The sequence below is a fragment of the Vombatus ursinus genome, unplaced genomic scaffold (genome assembly GCF_900497805.2).
Source record: "Vombatus ursinus unplaced genomic scaffold, bare-nosed wombat genome assembly UNPS02009918.1, whole genome shotgun sequence".
NCBI classification, from domain to species: Eukaryota; Metazoa; Chordata; class Mammalia; order Diprotodontia; family Vombatidae; genus Vombatus; species Vombatus ursinus.
Genome location: NW_020949696.1, coordinates 703288 through 725321, shown reverse-complemented (window position 1 = coordinate 725321; position 22034 = coordinate 703288). Strand labels below are relative to the sequence as shown.

The 22034-nt window shown below is 49.0% G+C and overlaps 1 protein-coding gene across 5 annotated transcripts; it reads right to left on the bottom strand.

Annotated features, from left to right (window-relative positions):
- Positions 1–2505: 2505 nt before the first annotated feature.
- Positions 2506–20781, bottom strand: SLC5A5 (solute carrier family 5 member 5). Of its 5 annotated transcripts, none has more exons than XM_027853225.1 (16): positions 20731–20781; positions 19910–20395; positions 19079–19144; positions 18438–18489; positions 18019–18086; positions 17066–17220; positions 12790–12930; positions 12239–12368; positions 9283–9371; positions 8515–8627; positions 8165–8235; positions 7520–7606; positions 6880–7085; positions 6338–6441; positions 5480–5601; positions 2506–3732 (listed from the first exon to the last, which is right to left on the bottom strand). In XM_027853225.1, exons 2-16 carry the CDS (start codon positions 20261–20263, stop codon positions 3622–3624), a joined length of 1869 nt encoding a protein of 622 aa, XP_027709026.1. In that variant the 5' UTR covers positions 20264–20395; positions 20731–20781; the 3' UTR covers positions 2506–3621. The 5 variants fall into 5 exon arrangements, with proteins under 5 accessions (XP_027709026.1, XP_027709027.1, XP_027709025.1 ...); XM_027853226.1 differs by having other exon boundaries at positions 20687–20777; XM_027853224.1 differs by having other exon boundaries at positions 20508–20771.
- Positions 20782–22034: the final 1253 nt, after the last annotated feature.

Sequence of the window (22034 nt, the reverse complement as noted above, 5' to 3'; positions counted from 1 at the left end):
CATTCTCCATCATAAGACCTTTGGAGATGTCTTAGATCCTTGCACTGCTGAGAAGAGCTAAGTCTATCAAAGTCAGTCATCACTGTGACTGTTACTGTGTGCAATGTTCTCCTGGTTCTGCTCACTTCATTCAGCATCAGTTCAGTCTTTCCAAATTTTTCTGAAGTCCACCTGCTCATCATTTCCTATAGCACAATAGTATTCCATTACATTCATGTACCACAACTTGTTCAGCCATTCCCCAGCTGATGGGCATCCCCCAATCTCCAATTCTTGGCCACCACAAAAAGAGCTGCTATAAATATTTTTGTACATATGGGTTCTTTTCCCGTTTTTAGGATCTCTTTGGGATACAGCCCTAGAAGTGGTATTGCTGGATCAAAGGGTATGCACAGTTTTATAGCCCTTTAGGCATAGCTCCAAATTGTTCTCCAGAATGGTTGGATCAGTTCACAACTCTATCAACAATGCATTAGTGTTCCAATTTTCCCACATCTTCTCCAACATTTATCATTGTCCTGTTTTGTCATGTTAGTCAATCTGGTAGGTGTGATGTGGCACCTCAGAGTCATTTTGATTCACATTTCCCTAGTAAGTAGTGATTTAGAGCATTTTTTCCTATGACTATTGATAGCTTTAATTTCTTCCTCTTAAAACTACCTGTTCATTTTCTTTGACCATTTATCACTTGAAGAATGACTTGTATTCTCATAAATTTGACTCAGTTCTTTATATATTTTAGAAATGAGGCCTTCATCAGAGACACTGGCTGTAAAAATTGTTTCCCAGCTTTCTGTTTCCTTTCTAATCTTGGTTGCTTTGGCTTTGTTTGTGCAAAAGCTTTTCAATTTAATGTAATCAAAGTCATCCATTTTGCATTTTATAATGTTCTCTATCTCCTGTTTGGCCATAAATTCTTCCCTTCTACTTTCTTTTCTTTTCTTTTTCTTTTCTTTCTTTTTTCTTTTTTTGGAGACAATCAGAGCTAAATGACTTGCCCAGGGTCACACAGCAAGTAAGTGTCTAAGGCTGGATTTGAACTCGGGTCCTCCTGATTCCAGCACCAGTGCTCTATCCACTGTATCACCAGCTGCCCCCTTAACATTTCTTTAAAAAATTTTGAATTCCCAATTTTCTTCCTCCCTCCTGCTCATGCCTCCCTCATTGAGACAGCAAGCAATATGATATCAACCATACATGTGAAGTCATGCAAAGCATTTCCGTATTAGACATTTGCAAAAAAAAAAAGCAAGAAAAATTAAAAAGTGAAAAAGTATGCTTCAATCTACACCCAGAGTTCATCAGTTTTCTCTCTGGATGTAGACAGCATTTTTCTTCAGGGGACCTTTGGAATTGTTTTGGATCATTATACTGATCAGAGTAGCCTAAGTCTTTCACAGCTGACCATCATTGCACTATTGTTGCTACTGTGAACAACGATCTCCATTTTTTCACTTCACTTTGCATCAGTTCTTGTAAGTCTGCCCAGGTTTTTCTGAAACCATCCCAGGGGAAGAGTTTGAAGGGAAAGATCATGAGTTCTGTTTGGGACACATTGAGTTTGAGATGTCTGTGAGACATCCAGGTCAAGATATCTAATAAGCAGTTGGTCAAAGACCATAAAGCTCAGGAGAGAGATTAGGGCTAGATAAATGGATCTGAGAACCATCTGTATAAAGAGGATAATTGAACCCAGATGAGCCGGTGAAATCATCAAGTGAAATAACATAGAGGGAGAAGAGAACAGAGCTCAGGACAGAATGTTAAAGGACACTCATAGTTAGTAGTTGGTGACCCAGAGAAAGATTGAGCAAAGGAGACTAAGGACCAGTCAGCCAGGTAAGCCAGGAGAATTGGGGCAGAGCAGTGTCCAAACTCAATGATGTATTTATTTAACTCTAATGACCGAGTTTGGCCCTGAAGAAGAGATACAAGAGTTGTGTTTGTCAGTTTGTTCAATATACTCTTTTTTCATTTTTGTTATAAGGGATGGCTCTGGGATGGGGAATACCATATGAACATAGAAACAAGATATGGATGTATTTTTTAAATTCTTCCAAATAAAGGGGTTGCTTCTACCTCTAAAATCCGAGGAATTCCTATTTTTCACTGGGCTTCCCTTTCCAGCCCCAAGCCTGATAAAGATACCTCATCGACCCCTCAAAATAAGCAAAGCTAAGTTAGGTCCAGCTGTACCTTGGGACCCTGGGGTGGGGCAGAAAGTTCATTTCAGGAGGCCCCAGTGGAGATGGTACCACAATGTGTCATCAAGAGTCAGGACGAATGGGGTAACCAGACTATTAACACCTGACTGTCTGAGTCCTAAAAAGCACCCAGGACTGTACTAGGTACAGTGGGGGAAGGAATGCCAAAGAAGCAGAAGGCTCAGTGCCCTTCTAACAATCCCCTGAGACAACACACACATATAAACAAACACAACGAAGTATAAACAGCCACAGAGAGCAAAAGCCTGTGTCATCAGCAAATGTGAGCTGACCCAGGAAAGTTGTTTTATTAGGACTCCCTCTGGAGTTGGGTATGCCATGCCTGGAAGGTGGGATTAGGGAGGGGACAGGAGCCTACTATGTACCAGGCACTGTGCCAAATATTATCTCATCTGATCCTTATAACAACCCTGGAAGGTAAGTGCTATTATTATTGTCCCCGTTTTGCAGATGAAGAAACTGATGCAGGCAGTGAGTGGGTAAGCGAACTACTCTGGGTCACACAGCTATTGTCCGAGGCTGAGAAACAGCTAGTGTCTGAGACTGGGTTTAAACTTAGGTCTTCTTGACTCTAGGACCAGGGCTCTATCCGGTCCCCTTAAGCAAGGGGGTGGACTGGGGTTGGGGCAGTACAACAAGGCTGAATAATCTGGAAGATGTAGCTTCTTTTGGAGCTAGGACCAATAATCCACCCATCGTTTGCTTCATTCCTTCCTTCCTCCCTATCCCATTCAATTCAATTCAATTTGACAAGCATTTATTAATCACATGTTACAAGCCACACACAGTAGGCCCCAGAGATTCACAGACAAAAAACAAAACAATCCCTGACCTCAGAGAGCTTCCTTTCTATCAGGAGAAAACCAACCCCTACACAGATAATCAAATACAAAATGATTCTGGGGTTGAGAGAAGGTGCAGGGGAGGCAGGGAGGGGGCCTACAGAAGAAGCAGAGAAGGCATCATGTAGGAGATGTTGAGCCTAGAAGATGGGTCGGGGGTTCCAAGCTGAGGAGGGGAGAGCATTCCAACATCCATCCATCTTCCGGGTTGATAAATGGAGCGTACAGGGGACTGGGAGACACTCTCCTCCTCCCCCTTATCACACACACAAACACTGACTGCCCCAAGGAGAAATGGAACTTGCTTTCCCCATGCAGGAATAATCAGATCAAGGGAAGGTCCTTGACTTGAAAAGTGCCCAGTCCTTTCTCCTCCATTCTTAATTCTAGAAGATCCAGAGGTCCCCAGGCTCATAAGCATAAAACAATCTCTGACCAATCAGAGACATGGAGAGCGGGTTTCCGGGTCTAGAACTGGCCAGGCCAAAGTTCTGACCCCGCCCCCTCACTTTGGGTTTCTCAGTCTCTCTCTCTCAGTCTCCACGTGAGCCAACTTAAATATCAGTTTCTCTAAGCAGGTTGCTTTCTTCTGCATCCTTTTGTAACAGCTGATCCTGGGGCCAGAAGGAGGACTTCTTGACCTCATGTGGGTGCTCATTGGAATCCTGCAAAAGAGAAGAGGGAGAAGATCAGAAACAGGTCCAGCCCTGAGGAGGGGCCTCGAGGACCCTCTCTCAGTGTCAATTCTTAAAGGGTGTCCCTAAAGTCCTAGTGTGGTTTGAGAAGATTTTTATATGATTTGCCCTGTCTTTCTTTCAAACTGTTATGAAAAATCAAAAGAGAGAATGCATAGAAAGATGCTTCAAAAATTGTAAATAGACTTTAGATTGTTCATTCCTTCAAGTCCTAGATGAGTCCCTATGGGAATGTACAATACGTCTGTCCAAGAATTCTTTCCCCCAATGTTCGCTCATGAGGCAGGTAAGGGATAGGGCAGGGGTAGGGAACCTGTGCCCTTGAGGCTGCATGCGGCCCTCTAGGTCCTCAAGTGCAGCCCTTTGACTGAATCCAAACTTCACAAAACAAATCCAATCTTGAGACTGCACTTGAGGATTTAAAGGGCCACATGTGGCCTCAAGGCTGTAGGTTCCCCACCCGTAGGATAGGGGAAGGGTTACTAGCTGGAGTGTTTATCTGGTAGGCAAGTCAGCCAGAATTCCCAGTCTCCTAGGAGGCTATCAGCTCTGAGGACTTAAGCCCTGCCACCAAGGGAGAAGTAAGCCGCTATGGGGGCTTTTGGCCAGAGACTGCCTCACCCTTCACTGTGCCTAAACTGTTTCCATAGAATCAGAATAAACAAGTATCCACAGGGCAGAGATGCAATGGAAAATTAACCATGTGGACAATAAGATTATAAAATAGGAAAGGGGGAGGGTCCCGGGACAAAGAGCCCTGTGTCCCATAGACCTAGTCACCAAGCTCCCTCTCTTCTTAAATCTTGTTCCCCACCATGTACTCTTTGATCCAGCGTCACGGCCTCCTGGCTGTTCCATGAAGAAGACCCTCCCTCTTTCGGCTCCAAGCATTTTCTCTGGCTGACCCCCATGTCTAGAATGTTCTCCCTTCCTCATCGCCACCTCCTGCCTCCCCTGGCTTTCTTAAAGTCCCAACTAAGATCTCATCTTGGCCAGGAAGCCTTCCCCAACCTCCCTTAATTCCAGTGCCTTCGTTCTCTTCGTTATTTTCTATTTATCCTGTATGTAGCTTGTTTGTACCCACTTACTTGCTTATCTCTCCCCTTAAATTATGAACTTCCTGAGGGCAGGGACTGTCCTTTGCCTCTCTTTGTATCTTTAGCACAATGCCTGGCACACAGTACGTATTCAATAAATGCTTATTGTTTGATTGGTTGACATAGACCCTGCTTTGCTGATTGCCTGAATGACCTCTAGGCCAGAGTGGAGGAATAAAAACAATCAAACGGATAGGGGTCATTGCTTTTATGGCCTAGGGAGACCCTCACCATCTATGTAGGCTTCTACTGGGATACAAAATGAGTCTCTGGAAGGAACTGAGAGAGGCAAAGGGAGCCACATCTCACTGCAACTACTAAGGGGTTTGAATTTGGATCTATGTATTAATAGCCAATATATCTTATAATTATATATTATAATATGTAACGTATCTTCTTATATCTTTTGATGACTATCACAAAAGTAATTAGCACCATTATAATCTGAACATTTCATTCTTGGCTAGATCTTAAACCTAAGGTCCATTGGGACTAATTCAAAAACCTTCCCAGAGGCCCTAGGGCAGCCTGTGGCACCTCAGTCCGGACCCAGACCCAATGTATCCCCCTTCCCCATGCTACCCCAGCTCCTCCTGGTTATCTGAGGATCTGGTTTTGACCTTGGAATTAGACAAGCCATCCTCCAGGGGCATCGATTTAGCCATGGGGGCCACAGATGACATCTGTTTCATGACGTCCCACCACAGAAGGTCAGGGCCCAGGTCATTACGTTTGGTGGGGCCTGTGGAAGAGGGAGGAAAAAGACAAAATATGTAGCCTGAACCACAGGCCCAGCTCCCTGGAATTCGAGAAAGGACAGAAGACACAGACCCTCCCCACCCCTTATCACCCCAATGACCATTGAGGTAAGCATACCACTTATGACCAACTGGGTAGAGGTTGAACTCTTAAGACATTAAGGTTCCTCCCAGACCTGACAGGTGAGCTTTTAGAAAGTTCACCTTCGAGCTCTGCCATTCTGTGTTCTAAAGCAGGGATGGGGAACCTGCTATTTCGAGGCCACGTGTGGCCCTCTAGGTCCTCGAGTGTGGCCCTTTAATTGAATCCAAACTTCATAGTGAAGGGGTCCCCCATCCCTGTTCTAAAGTCTCTCTCTAAGCCATGGTTTCTTAACCTGAGGTCTATGAATTTAGTGTTTTTTTATTGCTAAAACTTTTTTTTGATAAATATATTTCGACATAATTGATTTCTTTCGTAATCCTATGTATTTTGTCGCATGCATTTAAAAACATAGGTTTTTGCCAGACTCTTGAAAGGGTCCAGGATGCACAAAAAGGTCTAAGCTCTGAGATTCGATGACACTGACATCTGTCACAATTGAGTCAGGTAGTTTGTTTCCTGGAAATAGGGTGATGGCTGAGAAGACCAACACAACTCCAGAAGGTGGGCTGGGTAAACCTCTAACATACTGCCAAGACCTCATTGCCTCCAGGAAACCCAGCCCAAGGCTGTGTTACCTGTCAGGTAGCTGACGAGGATGCCACCCAGCACTGTGGTCAGAGTGCCCAAGGCCCCGTAGTACAGGTAGGAGATGGCGTAGAAGTCATCAGCAATAGTAGGCCTGTGTGGAGCGGACCGTCATCAGCTTGGCCACCCCCAGCCCCTCTTATCCACCACACTGCCCAAAATACAGGCCCTGCTTGGGATGGCTAGCGCTGCCCTGAGCCCAGCCCCAGACATCCCCTGCTTGTTTTCTCTCGGATTCAGCCAACATTTTTTTTTTTTGGTCTTTTCTTGAAACCAGAGGATCCCTGAGGCCAGGGCCATATCTAGAAGTGGGTCGGGTTGCTTTCAGTAATATTAAGCAGCTCCTCATTGGAGGTCTCCAAGCAGAGACTGAATAACCATGTACCAGGAGTGCTGGAGAGAGGATTCCTGTTCAGGTACGGGTGGATCAGATGGACCCTGAGATTCCTTCTAACGCTGGTATTTTATTATTCTGTTTCTACCTCTCAGCCTCGGGGCTCCCTGAGGGCAGGGTCATCTCTCCTTTCCTCACCTGTCTCCTGGGGCAGAAATAGTCCTTGGTGGAAGTGTTCCCATGATCACGGTGATATTTAGACCCTCGCTGGCATTGTAGAGTGCACAGTGATCTGTGAACGTGGGCAACACACCCATGGTCTGTGGGCTCGGTGGGTACAGAGTGGCCCCCACGGCCACCCAGAAGGAGAGTATGAAGCCTAGGCCCAGGCCTGAGAAGACACCCTGGAAGAGAATCACAGCACTTAAAACTATAAATGACCTTAGAGATCATCTAATACAACCCCCCATTTTACAGATGAGAAAACTGAGGCCCAGAAAGGGGGCACGAATGGCCCATCCTGACACAGGAGAATGGGACCGGATGAAATGACTCATCTGTTATTGAGACCCTGTACCAGGCATATTCCATTCTGTGTGGGCAGCCCTAAACCCTAAAACTCCACCTTGGGAGCCAGACCTGGTAGATGGTGGGGTAGAGTAAGATGCTAGATTTTAGTTTAGTCTCTTGGACTTGAGCTAGACTTTATCCCTCCCTGGGCCTCAGTTTTCCCATATGAGAGTGTTGGACCTGATGCTTTCCAAGGTGCTGTTCTACCTGACAGTTCTGTCCCTTACCCTTTCAACCTTCAGGGCCTGGGGGAGTACAAACAGCTTACCACAGTGTTGCAGACTGGAATGAACATGCCCAGGACAAAGGCTCCAAGCAGCGGACCGCTGATCACACCCATAACAGTGAAAGAGCCCTGGGGAGGGAAGAGGGTGGTCAGGGTTTGGATCTGGGTCTCCCTTCCTCCTCCTCACTACCTGAGAGACGAGCTCTGCCCTCAGAAAGAGCAGGGGCTGCTGTCAGGAAAGAAGCCTTGGGTTCCCGGGAATGGGGAGACTCAGAAGCCCTCATTTCAATAAATAATAGACGTTTATATAATTGAATAGAATGGAATTAGTCCTGTAGGCCACTGGTTCTCTGTGACTCCCTTCCCTCCCCTTAGCCTCAGTTTCCTCATTTGTTAAATGGGGATAATAGACCCTCTATGGTCTTCCTCTCATGATTGAGAGAATTAAATAGGAAAAAAATGGACAAGAAATCACTCTGTAAATCCCCAGTCCAAGGGTGCGAGCTGCTCCCTGAGGGAAGGGTCATATTAACCCCCAGTCTTGGGGGCTCCCCATGGACTGGATGGTGTCTCTCCCTCTTCCTCCCTGGAGGCTGTGGGTTGAGTTCAGGGTTTAGCCCTCTCTGGTTGCTGGGAGCCAGGGTCAGCCTGCTGGGGCATGGACCATCCCCAGGGCAAGGGGCTCACCTGAAGGACCCCACCTCCAAGCAGAGAGGACAGGGCGGCCACTGTCAGACAGGCTGAACCATAGATGAGAGCTGGTAAATGTCAGAGACAAGGAGGAAAGGCCATTAGCAGGGTTGCCCATAGGAGAGGGGGCATCTGGACCCCTAGGATTACTCCTGGCATCTGAGCCTCAGGCCGGGCCAGCTGTCGGGGGACTCCAACCTTGGCTTTGGGGAGCTGACACCTGGAGGCCCCCTAATGGTCCAGCCTTGAGCCATCTCCCGAGGAAGAGGCCCAAACCAATAGTCTACCCCTTCCCCTTTGCTCCCTGAGTGCCTATCCTTCCCTTGCTGCCTCCACCCAGGACTTACACAGCCCCTTGGAGATCAGAGTCAGTTTTCGAGAGCTGAGGGTTGGTAACCGAGGTTTGATCAGATCCTCCACAGTGACAGCGGCCATGGCATTGATGCTGGTGGATGCCGTGCTGGGGAGACATTAGGTGTGAGAGCAGGAGCTACCTTCCCCCCTCCCCAATCTGGAGCCCATCCCCTCCATATCTTCCTAGCCCACAAGCCATATAGGATCCCAGAATGCCACCACAAAAAAAAACACCCTGAGAACCCAGAACCCAGAATATCAGATCTAAGAGAGCCCTTAGTACCTAGAACATTAGAACATCAGAGCTTAGAACACAGAATATCATATCTGGGAGGAATCTTAGTGCCTAGAATATAGCAGGTCAGATCTGGGAGTGCCCTTACTACCTAGAACATAGAATATCAGATCTAGGAGGGCTGTTGGTACCTTAAATACACAATGTCACAGGTTGGAGGACCCTTAGAATATAGAATATCAAAACTGGGAGGGACCTTAGAAAGAAGAATGTCAAAGTTCAGGAGGGAGGAACCTTAGGACATAGAATGTTAGAGCTGGGAGGGCCCTTAAAAAGTAGAATATCAGGGCTTGGGAGTGCCTTTGAACACGGAATGGCCGAGATGGGATAGTGCTTACAGACTGTGGAATCCAATGCCTTCATTATTCTGAGAGATAGCCTGCCTAAGGGAACTTGTCTATGTGGAGTTTTATGGGATATTGTAAAGGTCGGGGGCCCGCTCTGCCCAGGGGATATTAGATCCTACCTTAAGGTGCCACTGTAGGCACAGGCAAGGAAGAGTCCAGGAACACCGGGGTAATCCTGGAAGATGTCCAGCACCAGGTAGGGCACGTACTGGGGGAGAGAGAGGATGCGGAGAAGGACCGGAGCTTATTTGGTGTTTCCCATTCCTCCCATCACCGGGGAGAACATGGCAAACTTCCCTGCTGTTCTCCCCCAGGATGGGCCCGCTAAGCAGTGGTGCCCATGCCCACCTGGGGGGAGCAGGATGAATAAGAACATTCAAAGTGGTGATGTGGGGCATGGCTGCAGAATCTGTGTATAATGGACTGGGAGACAAAGGCACCCTCTGACAGGGGGCTTAGAGAAACCCATGAAAAAAGGGCAGACCATTGAGGCTATCACAGAATTACAAGCACTGGGAGAAGGGCTCCTCATTTTACAAATGAAGAAACTGAGGCAAAAAGAGGTGAAACAATGACTTGTCCAGGGACACACAACTAGTCCATAGAAGAGGCTGGATTCTAACCTAGGTCTTTTGACTCCGAATTCATTGCTTTGCACGTACTGCCTCCTACTAGCTGAGTGACCTTGGGCACCAACCCTTGACTTCTCTGTTGACTCATCTTCCTCATCTATGTTCTCTCTGCCTCACAGGTGCTGCCTGGAGCACATGTGGAACCTCATCCCTTCATCTCTCACTGTTCTGGGCCACTATGAGACTAGGAGGTTGGGGGATTCCCATTGGTGAAAAGGGGAGGGAGTGCCTTGGCAGGAGTGAAATCACAGGTCCAAACCCAAATGACCACCAACATAACAGTAACAATAGTAATGAAAATCAATGACCCTTTGTAGACATCTGCCTCCTAGGGACTTTCCCTGCACACACACATGCACACACACTCACACTCTCACACACTCACGCTCACACACACACTCATACACACTCACACATACACTCTCTCACACACACACTCACACTCACACATACACACTCACACTCACACTCACACACACTCATACACACTCACACACATATACACACTCACACACATACACACACATACACACTCACACACATACACACACTCACACTTACACACATACACACAAACTCACACACACTCATACTCATACACACACTCACACACATTCACATACACACTCACACTCACACATACACACACACTCACACACATACTCACACATACACACACTCACACACACACTCACACATGCGTGTGCACACAATCCCTAGTTCTGACCCCTAGGGCCACATACATCAAGCTTTCTCCCTACGGAGGCTTCCTAGAATGTCCAGGAGGGAAGGGTTCTTTGAACATAGAACATCGGGCTTCTCAGAGAGGAGGCAGCTGGACGCCCTGTTTACACACCAAAGGAGTCTAGCACCTAGATGCTTTTTGATGCAAGGAGTACTAGAGTAAGGAAGCTCTGGGTTCGAATCCCGTCTCTGACACCTGCTACGTCTCTGAGCAAACAGCCTACTCTCTCTGGGAATTCAGTTTCTTCATCTCCCAAATGGGGAGGATGACTGAGGCTAAAGCCTTCCTGGTTGCTAGGGGGTTCAAGGGAGATAATGCAAACCTTGAAGCGCTATGTAAAAGTCAATTACTATTACGAAGAAAAGGGCTGCTCCCTCTGCCCCTGAGAGCCCCGTGTTGTGAAGACACGGATTGTCACCTCACCCCCACTACACCTCTCCCCCAGCCCAAATACCCCCAGTCCCTGAAGCCGATCCTGACACGGTTTGTTGTCTAAGCTTCTCAGCATCCTGGCTGCCCTCCTGTGGACATAGGATTACAGACTTAGGGCTGGAAGGATCCTCAGAGGTCATGGAGTCTGGAACCCTAATTTTACAGACGAGGAAATTAAGTGATTTGTCCAAGGTCCCACAGGCAGTTAGCATTAGAGCCTCATCAAAGCCTGGAAGCCCAGGGCCCCTGATTCCAGGCTTTTCCTGCTAAGCTTCCATCCTGGCTAAAAGGATGACCAGGGGACTGACCACTGTGCTCTAGATAGAACTGAGCAGGACAGAAGATGCAGGAAGCAGCAGGCCTTCCCCATTCTGGAGGCAGAATCTCTACTCACTCAGCCTAAGGTCACAAGAGCTCTTCGGTCTGCTGGCCAGACCAGCTGAGCTGACACTCAAGAATTCACAATCTGTCCTCTTGAGGACGGCGATGTGTTACAGGGAGGAAGGATTATGGCATCTGGAGCTGGAAGGGACCTTTGAGGCAGCAACGTGGCCCACCGACTAGAGCTCTTCCCTGGAGTCAGGAAGATCTGAGTTTGAATCCGACTCACACAGTTACTAGCTGTGGAACCCTGGGCAAGTCACTTAACCCCTGCTTGCCTCAGCTTCCTCAGCTGTAAATTAAGGATCGAATAAGAGAATATTTGTAAAGTACTTAGCCCAGTGCCTGGCATATAGTAGATGCTTAATATATGCTTCTAGTCTAACTGCCTCATCTTACCGGAGGAAATAGGACCAAAAAGGTTAAGTGACTTATCTAACATCACCAGCTGGGAATTAGCAGGGATGGTATTTGAACTCAAGATCTGAGCCTCTCAGTTGAGGGCTCTTTCTACTGTACCACACTTCTTCCCTGTTTGGCAAGGCAGGATTGGAGGAATCTATATGTCATTTAGAATAAGGGTTGCTTTTGTTTGACCCTCAGGCTAAGAATGGTTTTTGCATTTTCAGTAAAGTTGTATAAAAGCAAGCAACTGGCCAGACCTGGCCCTCATGCTGTAGCGTTCCAATCCATGATCTAGCAAAGGAAGGAAATAAAGGTTTACAGAGCACCTACTATATTCCTCTACCCTTTGCCCTAATGTCAGACCTAGCAGAGGCCTTTATATACCTTGTCTCCACCTAGTTAATTGCCAGCCGTCTCTTCCATTGGGGGTAGGTGGCACAATGGATAGAGTAGGGACTGGGCCAGTCTCCCAGAGTTTACCTGGTCGGGAGCAGAGATGTGCCCAGCCCGGAGTGGGTCACAGTCTCTGTACAGGGCAAACATGATGATACCACAGGCTACCGCACTGCCCACAATGAGGAAGAGCCCCGTCTGGTTGATCAGCAGTGCCCTAGAGTTGGAGAGGGAGGTGGGCATGTCAGCAAGACCCAGTGGCCTGTGGTCTGGGGAGCCTGCCTTATGGGAGCCAGACGGGGGACGGAAGGAGGATGCAGACAAGGAGAAGGCTGGAGGGATCAGGAACATGGACACCCGCTCGAGGATCAGAGCTCTGAGACGGGGCCAAGAGACCTGAGTTTGGGAGAACATGATTATCTGCTGCCAGGATCTGACGGGAAAAGGAACATGGACTGTTTTGCTTGGCTCTGAGACAGGGCAGGTCCTGGAATAAAGGGGTCATGTGGCAAAGAGGTCCATCTAGACTAAATATAAGGGAGAATTTCCCGACCATCAGAGCTGCCCAGATGTGGAACTGACTGTTTTGTGGCCCTGTTCTCCCCGCTGCCTCCCAAGCCCTGGACTCAGGCACTCACAGTCTGGCCTCCTGCTCGGTCCTGCAGGCCACGTAGCGCTGGACCTGGGCCTGGTTCACCCCGTACATGGACAGCCACACCAGGGTGCCTCCCACCACAAAGGTCCAGAAGGTGTAGCGTCTCCTTGGGTCCAGGTCAAAGCTGTAGGGAGAAGGTTGGGGTGATGGGGAGAGAGCAGGTTCAGAGCTACACACTAGGAAGATTAAGGGGGGAGCAGGGCATGGAGACCAGGGATTGTCCTTAATCAGAGGCAGCCTCCAGGTGAGGGCTCTGGACACAATCAGGTCCTGCTGGGGCCCTGTCCCTAGCCCCCAGCCTTCTAAAGCAGCAACAAATATCATCTCTGCTGAGTAGAGTCATAGACTGAGAGCTGGGAGGGACCTCAGAGGACTTTGATTTAACAGATGAGGAAACTGAGGCACAGAGAGTTTAAGGCATTCACCCAATCCCACACCTAGTAAGTTCAGAGGAAGAATCTGAGCCAGATCTGGCATTCTGTCCACTACGCCCCACTGCCTCTGCCTTGGCTGGGTCCTTGTCCTTCTAGGGGCAGGGGGAGAAGAGATGGAGAAGAAGTCTAATTGGCAGGAGAGGTGGGGGTAGGTGGGGGAGTCGTGGGGTCAGGAAACAGTCTGCAGGCACCAGTAGCCCCGACATCAGCCTGGCTCCTACCCTGACCACGACCCTCCTGGTCTCTAATGACAGCATCTCTGACCTCAGTCCTCAAGAGATTCTAAACCCAGCCAGGGCTGATCCTTTTCCTCAACAGTTGGGGGTCACAAAGAACTGGACAAGACTGAAACAAGTCAATCACAACAACTAACATCGCTCCTTGCTGACTCCCAGTTCAAAACAATAATCTACTCACTTGTAGCCAAGAAGTATGGTTGGCAAGACAAAACGTATTAACCGTGTGAGACAATATATGCCTCATTCCGCACCCATGGTCCACCACCTGAGTTCAAAAAGGAAGGAGGCTCTTCCCTCACCTGTCCCTAATCAAATCTGAAACCCTAAAATTCATCCCTAATCAAAGTCTTACCCCAACGCCAACCCCAAGGCCTGAACCATTTCTTCACCCACCCCAGCCCCAACTCCAAACTCATTCCCTACCACAAACCCTAAATTCATTGCATGACCCTAAGGCAGTTTCATTAACATATATTCAGTCCCTGTTCTATGTGAAATCTGGGGCCAATCTATTCTTTGCCCTAAGGTCAAACCTAGTCTGGACCTTTATCGCCTCTCTCCTAGCCTCCTAACTGGATCCACTGCCTCCCATCTCTCCCTGATACAATCCAACCCATCTGCCACACAGCTGCAAAAATAATCTTGAATGGAATTTCTTTTTCTATCTTCCCCCTGTTGGGTTTTGTTATTAATCTAAAGAAAGGCTGATGATTTTTCCAGGACCTTTTTTTTTTTTATCCTGAAACTTTACTGAGGCTATTATTTCAGTTAATTGTTTCATTGAATCTTTATGGTCCTCTAAGCAAACCATGGTCACCTGCAAAGAGAGAATTTTGCCTTCATTCTTCCTATGCTAATTGTTCCCTTTCTTTTTCTTCTCTCGTGGCTACAGCCGGGGTTTCTATATCACTATCAACTAATAACTGGGCTAATCGATGTCCTTACTCACCTTTGATATGGCAAACTAAATTTCCTGCAGCACTAGTCTGATCACGTCAGGGTGGTGCTCAAAAATCATCAGTGGCTCCCTATTGCCTATAGGCAGAGGTTTTAAATTCCTCACCCCAGCATTTAAAGACCTCTATGATCTGGCTATGGACTTTGCTCTCTACCAGTCAAACTTTATGTTCCTCATTAGAACTTAGATTTTTTTTCAGCATTTACATAGCCCTTTACATAGATTTCTGAAGCACTTTACAAATATTATCTCATTTGATTCTCACAACAACCCTGGGAGGGAGGTGTTATTATGATCCTCATTTTACATATGAAGAAACTGAGGCAGACAGAGGTTAGGTGACTTTGCCCTGGTTCATGCAATAAGTGTCTGAGGCTGGATTTGAACGCAGGTCTTCTTGACTCCAGTTCTCTATCCATTGTGCCCCTAGCAGTCTCTAGATTATGAGCTTCTTTAGGGCAGAGGCAGTTTTTGCCTATCATTGTAACCCCAGTACTTAGCACATAGCAGGCTCTTAATACATGGTGTTTAATTCAAATTCAACAATTCTACCTTCTGTCTTGGGGCCTTTTCACAGGCTTTCTTCCATCCTGGAAATTTCTCCCTTCTCTCCTCTTTCTCTTAGCATCCTTAAGCTCGCTTCATGTCTCAGCTGAGGTACCCCCTTCTCCAGGAAGCCCTGATCCTCATGACTGCCCTTTTCAGTTGACCTCACATTTACTTATCTGTACACACACCACGTTTTGTAGCAGAATGGAAGTCCCAAGAGATGAATACAGTGAGTGTTGGTTGAGCTGAACTGTGGGGTTTAAATTTGTTTCCTAAGCTTGCCTCTGTATCAGGGGATTTCTTAACATGGAATCCACAGACACAGATTTCAGGGGGTCTATGAACTTGGATGTGGGAAAAATGACATCTTTACTTTCACTAACATCTAACTGAAACTTAGTATTTCCTTCAATTATGAATTTTAAAGCCATATATTCTGAGAAGGGGTTTATAGGCTTCAAAGGGGTCCATGCACAAAAAGGTGAAGGATTCCTGCTCTAAATATAACCCTAAGCCTAACTCCAAACTTATCTCCTCACCATGCTGCCAGCCCCAAAATCATTCCTTAATCCTCATGCTAACCCTCAAACCATCTCTTTCTCTGATCTCTAACATTGGCTCTAGCACCTGTCCTGGGTCCCTTGGAGCAGAGGACCACCAAACTCAGAGTGCAACCCAAAGCAGATTAAAATCTAACTGGGAAATGCTTAACAAAAATAAATAAAAATACAATAAATAGAAATAATGTCAATTTACGGTTTTTCTAAATCAATAGTCTGCCACAGGGATCCATTTCTATTGAAATTGGACACCCCTGCCTTGCAGCCACCAGCATTCCACATGTCATGTTCTCTGAGAACATTCTGATACCTGGAATACTTTTCCCTTTTAAAATATGAAGCCACATGACGGCCATCTCCGGTCATCCTGATCTATATCTCCACTGGGCCCATTTGGCTCTGGAGGAGAAAGTGAGGCTGGTGACCTTGCATAGCCCTGCCTCACTTAAATCCAATTCATTTGCAAGTCGTGGCATGATCTTCCTGAGGCCATGGTCCTCTTTGAGAATGGAAAACAGACAACAGATGAAGCCGCGTGTATACCTCATAAGTAGCAATTTTTAATAGGAAATTGGTAAATTTCCCTTCTTTTGCTCCCCAGAGTCTCCTGTTCCTCCTATCTATGGGATTCCGTGTTTCCCTCCCTCCAAGACCCCAAGAGCAGCATTGCTGGATTCTGTCAGCAGATTTCAATAATCTTCTGTTTCCCAGAGCCTAATTGGCTGGGGAGGTGCTGTATACATCAATGCGGACTTGTCCATCTCCATATCTCTTACATCTATCCCCTTCTCTCCATTGGCACAGCTTATCACACTAGCCCCTTTTAACCTTTCTTCTGGACCTATTATAATAATCTTCTGGTTAAAAAAAAAACCAAAACATTCCCCTCTAGAATCCATCCTCCACAGAACTACCAAACAGATAATCCTAAAGCAAAAGACTGACCATGTCATGTCCTCTGTCCTCACTTCTACCTCTTGGAAGTCCTAACTTCCACCTCTTGGAAGTCCTAACTTCCTTTCAAGCTCAGCCCAAGGCTCCATGAAGCCTTTCCTGACTTCCTCATCCTCCACTCCCCCAAGTACTTAGTACTCTCTCCAAAAAATTTGCTTTGCATTTAAAAAAATTATTTTATATTTATTTCTCTGTCTATGTGTTCTCTGCCACAGTACGTCCACTCCTTGAGGGGAGGCTAACTGTTTTGTGTCTTCTCTAGCACAGTGCGGGGTGCATTATAGAATGAATGGGAAAAAAAAGATTTATTAAGGGCTCACTACATGCCAGGCACTGGAGATGCAAACACAGAGAGACATAATCTGTGACCTCAAGGAGCATCCATTCTAATAGAGGCACCTAAAGGGGAGGCATTTTGGTCTGGGAAGTCACAAGGGTGTTGAGTCAAGCCATTTGGCAGTAGGTTGGATAACCAGCTATTGAATTGAATTGTTCCTCAATTCAGTTCCTCCCCCCCTCCCTCCTCATTGATGTCAGGGATCTAGACGTAAGGGCAACTACTCACTCATCCACGTTGATGCGGGAGTGATTGTGCGCAATATCCAGCACCCGCTGGGCACCCCCAACCAGAAGCGTGCCGTGGATCAAGATGGCAACAAACCCAGAGAGCATCACAAGCACCTGGAACACATCTGTCCAGATGACAGCTTTCATGCCTCCCTGTAGGGCAGGGATGGGGAATGAGGAGGGGAGAGAGATGAGGCTTGTTCAGTACCCCCAAACCCGCTGTGGGAGAAGGGGTGTATGGGAGGATGGAGGTGGGAGGAGGCAGAGGATGTGCATCCCAGGGTCTTCCTAGAGGGAAGAAATGGCCATGCCCTTCAACTGTCCATTCCTTTGCCTGGTGTTGGGGGCATGGGCCTGAACTGCTTGAGGAAAGAGGTCCCACTTCGGTAGAAATTCATCATATGAAGAAGCCCCTGACCAGTGGCATCACAGCTGGTACCCCAGCATTGAGGCCTTTGAAATGTTCTGACCCATTTGCTGATAAGAAGGATCTCTTCCATTGTTGTAACCCTTTACACAGGATTTACAACTGGAAAGGACCTTTGAGTTCATCTAAGCCAGCTCCAATTTACAAATGACTATTTCCCCCCATGTGTTATTTATTCTAATTCTCATGACAACCCTTGGAAGGAAGTGGGAGGTTGTTAACCCTATTTTACAGATGGGGAAATTGAGGCCCAGAGACAGGAGGGGATTTTTCTGAGGTCACACAGCCAATCAGAAGTAGAGATGCACTAAAACCTAGGTCTCCTAGGTACCAGTGTGGGCTCTTTGAGGAGCCCTGGATATGTCTCTTGACTACCAACAGGTCCTTCTCCTCTGGTGACACTGAGGACACCCCAAGTATCTGGAGGAGGAGAATAGACCAATATGAGGTAGGCAGGGTTGGGAGGAGGTTGGGATGAGCAGGGCTACATATTGGGCTGGGCTGGACCCCCTGGGGATGCTTACCACAGTGGTGTAAAAGGTGCAGATGGCACCGGTCGAAAGGAGAGATGCCCAGATATCCAGCCCTGTTACTGGAAACAAGAGAGTCACAGTGGGCAGACAGGGAAAGAAGGGGTCTTGTAACTCCACTCCCTCAGACTGGGGGCTCTCCAAAGCTAGGGGTCATGTCTGTCCTCAGACCAAGGGCTCCTTGACAGCAGGACCATGTCTCCTCTCAAACTGGGGGCTCCCTGAGGCCAGGGCCATGTAACTGCTCAGACTGGGGGTTCTCTGAGGCCAGGGCTATGTCTCCCCTCAGACTGTAGGTTCCCTGAGGTCAGGGCTGTGTCTCCCCTCAGCCTGAAGCCAGGGCCACACCTCTCTCTCAGTCTGAGGTCTTCTGAAGGTCAGGGGACACCTGTAGATCTCACTCTGGGTCATACCTTGGTTGAGAATCAGGGCAGGAGCGTAGATGACAATTCCTGTGTATAGCATCTGTCCAGGAAGGTAGGGAAATGAGTCCTAGTCATGCCTCATGGGGACTGGATATAATGACCCCGCTCCATCCCTCCCCTTCCCCTCCCCACCCCCATCAGGGACCTTTCTGTCAAACGTCAGCCCCTCTCCACAAAGTAGGCTGGAGGTGATCTCCCAGGCCCCCAGCCTCTGGGGTGATGAGCATCTAAGCTGTCCTTTGGCCTTCCCTGGGGGCCTGGCAAATGTTCAAACAGGAATTTCTTCCCAATGTCTGCCCTCACTGCCTGTCCCTTCTGGTTCTCCCACTTCCACTCACCTGTCCTGACCTCAGCCTCCGAGGGATTTGGAAGCCGAGGCAAAGAGTCATCTCAAAGAGGGAGACTTTGGGACTTGCCTGGCCCTGCCCAAAGCCCTGGACACCTTTTCTCCACTGGAGAACCCAGAGGCCACTCAGAAGAGAGGACCCTGAGCGACTCAGCTGGGGAACCCAACGACAACTCATTTGGGGGAGCCGGGGAGTCAAGGTTGAGGAGGCTGAGTCAGCAGAGGGGTAGGTTTGGGGCTGGGGGCTGGGGGCTATGGAGGGAAGCAGGGGAAAGTGGCTCACCGTGCCAATGACGTACTGGACAGTGCCGCACAGACGGACCGAGCGGCTAAACCTCAGCTCCAGATACTGCAAGGGGAATGGGAAGGGAAGGTCATATTCTCTGCACCTCCCTGGGACTGGCCCCAAGGCCATTACGGCCTGCCTTCCCTTGAAGGACATCCAGCCCTAACGAGAGACCCCTGCACTGGAGCATCAAAACAGAGAGACCTTTAAGTGCCAAAATAGCCCCATTTTACAGAGGAAAAGACTGAGGCTCAGCTTGCCTCTCCTGCCCTTGTGCACACATTCACAAAGACACATACATCATGGAGCATCCCACTCCCACCCTCCCTTCACGAGCCCTTCCCTGGACCTGCACAAAGCCATCAGCACACAAACAGATGACTCACATGCACGCATCCACACGCATCCATGGAGCGCACTTTCCTTCTCCCTGCCCTTTGAATCCAAATATACCCAGTGATGATAGGGTTTGTGTGTGTATGTGTCCGGGGATGCTGCCAGGTGGGTGGACTGATGTCTTGTCCACAGACAACCAAAGCCAGGGTGGTCTCTGGGGTCCCTCCTCCTCCCAGGAGCACTCCTCTCTTGCCTATCTGGGCTCCAGCACTATCTCCAACCCCTATCCTTGCCCACTCTAACCCTAACAGGGGCACTGATTCCAGACCCTCCTGGGAGTGCAGGCTGGGCTGACCACAGAGCACTCTTGGCCAGGCGCCAGGCCTAGAGGCTGATGAAGGTGGCCGTTGGGGAGTGAGGTGGGGAGGGGAGCGGGCCAGTCTCTAAGAGTGCCTCTCATCCCCCAAGGATCCCTCAGCCCTGCCTAGTTACCTGATATGTGCTGGTAAGGCCCAGGCGGTAGAAGACAGGGAGGAAGAGGTAGGCAGTGAGAAGGGTGTTGAGCACCTGACCCAGGCACATCCAGAGGAATTTGAGCCCATAACGGTAAGCCTCGGCAGGCACTCCCAGCACCTGGATGGCCGACATAAAGCTGGCTGCCAGGGAGAGGCCCACGGGCACAGCTCCCATCTGCCGTCCACCTGTAAAGAAGTCTTCCGCAGTCTTCTGCCCACCCCGGGCCAGCCCGAAGAAGAGCCCGATGGCCGTGGAGACCAGCAGCATGAGACCAAAGACTCCATAGTCCCAGAAGCCAAAGGTAGGCCGCTCAGGGGCCCAGGCCTCCATCCCCACCGGCCCACCTGCCAGGGCTCCCGGCTCCCTTGCCTTCTCTGTCTACACCTCTTGCCTTCAAAGTCCAATCTCCCCTCTGATTGTTCTGGCTAAGGACTTGGCAAGAAGGAAGCAGGAGGAAGCAGCCTGGAAAAAGTAAACAGGGAGAAATAAGGGGAAAAGCAGCAGAGTGGGGGGTCCCCTGCCTGCCTAAGGGGCTCCCCTGAGCTGAGCCAGAGGAAGGATGCTGAAAGCTCACCCTAAAACAAGGACCCTGGAATCCTCGCCCTACAAGAGAGCTCGCTCCCTGATTCCCAGCTCTCCAGGTCTTGGACCCCACTCAGCCCACCCTGTCTAGGTGCCCTCCTTCCCCCCAGTCTCTCAAGTTTGGGAAGGGAGTGTCCTGAAGTGGGAAGTTTGGCTATTGGGGTCCCCCACTTGTCTCTGCAGCTGTCCTGCTGGCTGACAGCCTTCCCACACACCAGCCTGCAGAGAATGGGGCTGACGCTGAAGTCTGAGCTGGGAATCCCAAGGACTCAGGGAAGGGAAAGGGCCACAGAGCTTTATTAGTCTTCCTAGGGGTTACTCAGGCCCCGCCCACTCATGACATCCCAAGGAGAGGGTGTCTCCCTGGGGGCGGAAGGGTGTGTCTGTGTGTGTGTGTGTGTGTGTGTGTGTGTGTGTGTGTGTGTGTGTGATGTAAGAGGAAGGAGAAAAGGAAGAAATACTTGCTCTGAGATTTCTTTCTCCACCTCTATTCTCTGGATTTCCAGAGTCTGGGGCGCCATCCCTACCGGGTGGTGGGGATTTCTAAAGAGCAGACTGGGCAGTGGGTGTGGCAGGGAGGGTGGTGTGGGAGGCAGGCAAACAGACTGGACTGGAAGATGGTAAATTCCCATCCATGACCTTGCAGTCAGGGAAGGACCACTTCACCACGGGTCTCTCCCCTCACTCCTCTTCCTCAGGGATTCCCAGAGCCTGCCTAACTGTCCACACCACCAAAGTCCCTGTCAGAGGGGTTTTCTCCCAGGGCCAGTGGCATCCTTTCGCTCCACGCCACGCCAGCAGGGCAGGTTTGGGGATAGAGATTTGGAAGGGACCTTAGAAGTCAATGAGGAGATTGGCACACCACCTGAGTCCAAGCGCCGGTTTGGCCACTGACTCGTTCTATGGTCCTGGGTGAGGCCCTTACCTTCTCTGGGGTTCATTCTCATCCAGGTTGTAGGGAAAATAACCCTGGAGTGTCCTCCCCACCACTCGGGGCTGGCTAAACACCGTATGAGAGGATGGAAGGGGAAGGCGCTGGTTCAGACCCTCCCGGAGTCCTGGGCTGCCCAGGGTTCCGTGTGGACCCCAATGTCCCAGGTGTGAGCGTGGATGCTATGAGGAGGCTGCCTTCCTCTCCGTGTGTCTTCACTGCCCCCTCCTGGGAAGAGAGATGAGAACCAGAAGGTCTGAAGAAAAAGAATTAAAGAACCATTAGAGTGTTAGAGCTGGGAGGGCCCTAAGAACAGAGAGTGTCAGAGCTGTAAGGATCGTGAGAACACAGGATGTTAGGGCTGTAAGGACCCTGAGAACAAAGAGTGTCAGGGCTGTAAGGACCGTGAGAACACAGGATGTCAGGGCTGTAAGGACCCTGAGAACAGAGAGTGTCAGAGCTGGGAGGTTCCTTAGAACACAGGATTTCAGGGCTGTAAGGACCCTGAGAACACAGGATGTCAGGGCTGTAAGGACCCTGAGAACAAAGAGTGTCAGGGCTGGGAGGGCCCTTAGAACACAGGATGTC

Coding starts and splice junctions, on each gene's coding strand:
- SLC5A5 (XM_027853225.1), bottom strand. CDS start 20,263: ATGGAGGCCTGGGCCCCTGAGCGGCCTACCTTTGGCTTCTGGGACTAT. Junction 18,490..19,078: donor TCCAGTACGTCATTGGCACG/GTGAGCCACTTT, acceptor CTTCCTGGACAG/ATGCTATACACAGGAATTGT. Junction 18,087..18,437: donor TGCCCTGATTCTCAACCAAG/GTATGACCCAGA, acceptor TCTTGTTTCCAG/TAACAGGGCTGGATATCTGG.